At 44.1% G+C, this 2500-nt stretch overlaps 2 protein-coding genes across 2 annotated transcripts in view; one reads left to right on the forward strand and one right to left on the reverse strand.

The window, feature by feature from the left end:
- LOC114548719 (microfibril-associated glycoprotein 4-like) overlaps window positions 1-2500 on the forward strand; it is a 94338-nt gene that overhangs the window by 53956 nt on the left and 37882 nt on the right. The gene's annotated exons all lie outside the window — the stretch shown is intronic.
- asah2 (N-acylsphingosine amidohydrolase 2) overlaps window positions 1-2500 on the reverse strand; it is a 33560-nt gene that overhangs the window by 2324 nt on the left and 28736 nt on the right. Inside the window, exon 15 of the mRNA XM_028568494.1 lies at window positions 348-387. Within this exon, the coding sequence (XP_028424295.1) occupies window positions 348-387 (40 nt within the window). The remainder of the gene's footprint in view (window positions 1-347; window positions 388-2500) is intronic.

The following is a 2500-nucleotide window of genomic DNA, read 5'->3' on the forward strand; positions in this document are numbered from 1 at the left end:
ACACACACATACAGTACAGAAACACATGCATATACACGCACACGTACACACACACACACACACACACACACGTTATAATAACATTCAGCAAAATGTATTATTTTGTATCGTCTGTCATTACAATCCATACAATGACCCTTTTTTCCATTGAACACAATGTATGTTTACACTGACTGCCCACTGGCAGGGATTCCTGTATATGTGTGTGTGTGTGTGTGTGTGTGTGTGTGTGTGTGTGTGTGTGTGTGTGTGTGTGTGTGTGTGTGTGCCCGTTCTGTTGGTGCCTCGTCAGTGAGCACAGGAAGGCTCTGACGCAGCATGTTAAGATTTGGGGTAGTGAGGCTCACCTGTTTGACGGCTTCTCGTATCCTTCGTCCCGACATGGTGCTGCGAGGGGGGCGGAGCAAAGCAACAAGGTGATGTCATTACATGGTGGCAGTATTATGTATTTAATCATTAGTATATATATATATATATACACAGTACAGGCCAAAAGTTTGGACACACCTTCTCATTCAATGAGTTTCCTTTTTATTTTCATGACTATTTACATTGTAGATTCTCACTGAAGGCATCAAAACTATGAATGAACACATATGGAATTACAGTGGGGGAAATAAGTATTTGACCCCTTGCTGAGTTTGCAGGTTTGCCCACTTACAAAGAATGCAAAAATCTACAATTTTAATCATATGTACATTCTAACAGTGAAAGACAGAATCCCAAAGAAAATTCCAGAAAATCACATCATATGAATTTATTAAAATTGATAAACATCTGATGAGGAAAAACAAGTATTTGACCCCCTGGACAAACAGCAAGTATTCTGGCTCCTACAAGCCAGTTAGTCTTTCTTTAAGACACAGCCCCAATCCGAACCAATTATCTACATCAAATACACCTGCCTCACCTCGTTAACTGTATAAAAGACACCTGTCAACACCCAAACAACCAGCATCCAACGTCACCACCATGGGCAAGACCAAAGAGCTTTCTACGGACATCAGGGACAAGATTGTTGATCTGCACAAGGCTGGGATGGGCTACAAGAGAATCGGAAAGCAACTTGGAGAAAAAGATCAACTGTCGGTGCAGTTATCAGGAAATGGAAGAAGCACCACACCACCGCCAACCTCCCTCGGTCTGGGCCTCCACACAAGATCTTGCCTCGTGGGGTGTCCCTGATCATGCGAACGGTGAGGAATCATCCCAAAACCACAAGGGGGAACTGATGAATCAACTGAAGGCAGCTGGGACCACAGTTACAAAAGAAACGGTTGGTAACACACTACGCCGTCATGGATTGAAATCCTGCAGCGCACGCAAGGTCCCCTGCTCAAGAAGAAACATGTACAGGCCCGCATGAAGTTTGCCATTCACCACCTGGACGACTCAGAAGAGGCCTGAAGAAGGTGATGTGGTCAGATGAGACCAAAATAGAACTTTTTGGCCTCAACTCAACTCGTCGTGTTTGGAGGGCAAAGAACACCGAGTACAACCCAAAGAACACCATCCCACCGTCAAGCATGGTGGTGGCAACATCATGCTTTGGGGGTGCTTTTCAGCCAAGGGGACGGGACAACTCCATCGTATTGAGGGGAGGATGGACGGGCCATGTATCGTGGAATTCTGGACCGACATCTCCTTCCCTCAGTGAGAGAGCTGAAGATGGGTCGAGGATGGGTGTTTCAGCACGACAACGACCCTAAGCACACCGCCAAAGCAACAAAAGAGTGGCTGAAGAAGAAGCACATCAAGGTTCTGGAGTGGCCTAGCCAGTCTCCAGACCTGAATCCAATTGAAAATCTTTGGAGGGAGCTTAAAATTGAGTTGCCAGGCGACAACCTCGAAACCTGAATGATTTGGAGGCTGTCTGCAGGGAGGAGGGGCCAACATCCCTGCCGAAATGTGCACAAACCTTGTCACCAACTATAAAAACCGTTTGACATCTGTCCTGGCAAATAATGGCTTTTCTACAAAATATTAACATGCTGTTTGTCCAGGGGGTCAAATACTTGTTTTTCCTCATCAGATGGTTATCAATTTTAATAAATTCATATGATGTGATTTTCTTAAATTTTCTTTGGGATTCTGTCTTTCACTGTTAGAATGTACATATGATTAAAATTGTAGATTTTTGCATTCTTTGTAAGTGGGCAAACCTGCAAAATCAGCAAGGGGTCAAATACTTATTTCCCCCACTGTATGTACTTAACAAAAAAGTGTGAAATAACTGAAAACATGTCTTATATTTTAGATTCCTCAAAGTAGCCACCCTTTGCTTTTTTATTAATAAGGGAAATAATTCCACTAATTAACCCTGACAAAGCACACCTGTGAAGGTAAAACCATTTCAGGTGACTACCTCATGAAGCTCATTGAGAGAACACCAAGGGTTTGCAGAGTTATCAAAAAAAGCAAAGTGCCACGGTGGAGCGCTCCATGGGATTGTTTAAGGGCCGATGGCTCGCATCAGTGGGGGGGGACCCTATACACGGCA

This window comes from Perca flavescens, chromosome 21 (genome assembly GCF_004354835.1).
Source record: "Perca flavescens isolate YP-PL-M2 chromosome 21, PFLA_1.0, whole genome shotgun sequence".
NCBI classification, from domain to species: domain Eukaryota; kingdom Metazoa; phylum Chordata; class Actinopteri; order Perciformes; family Percidae; genus Perca; species Perca flavescens.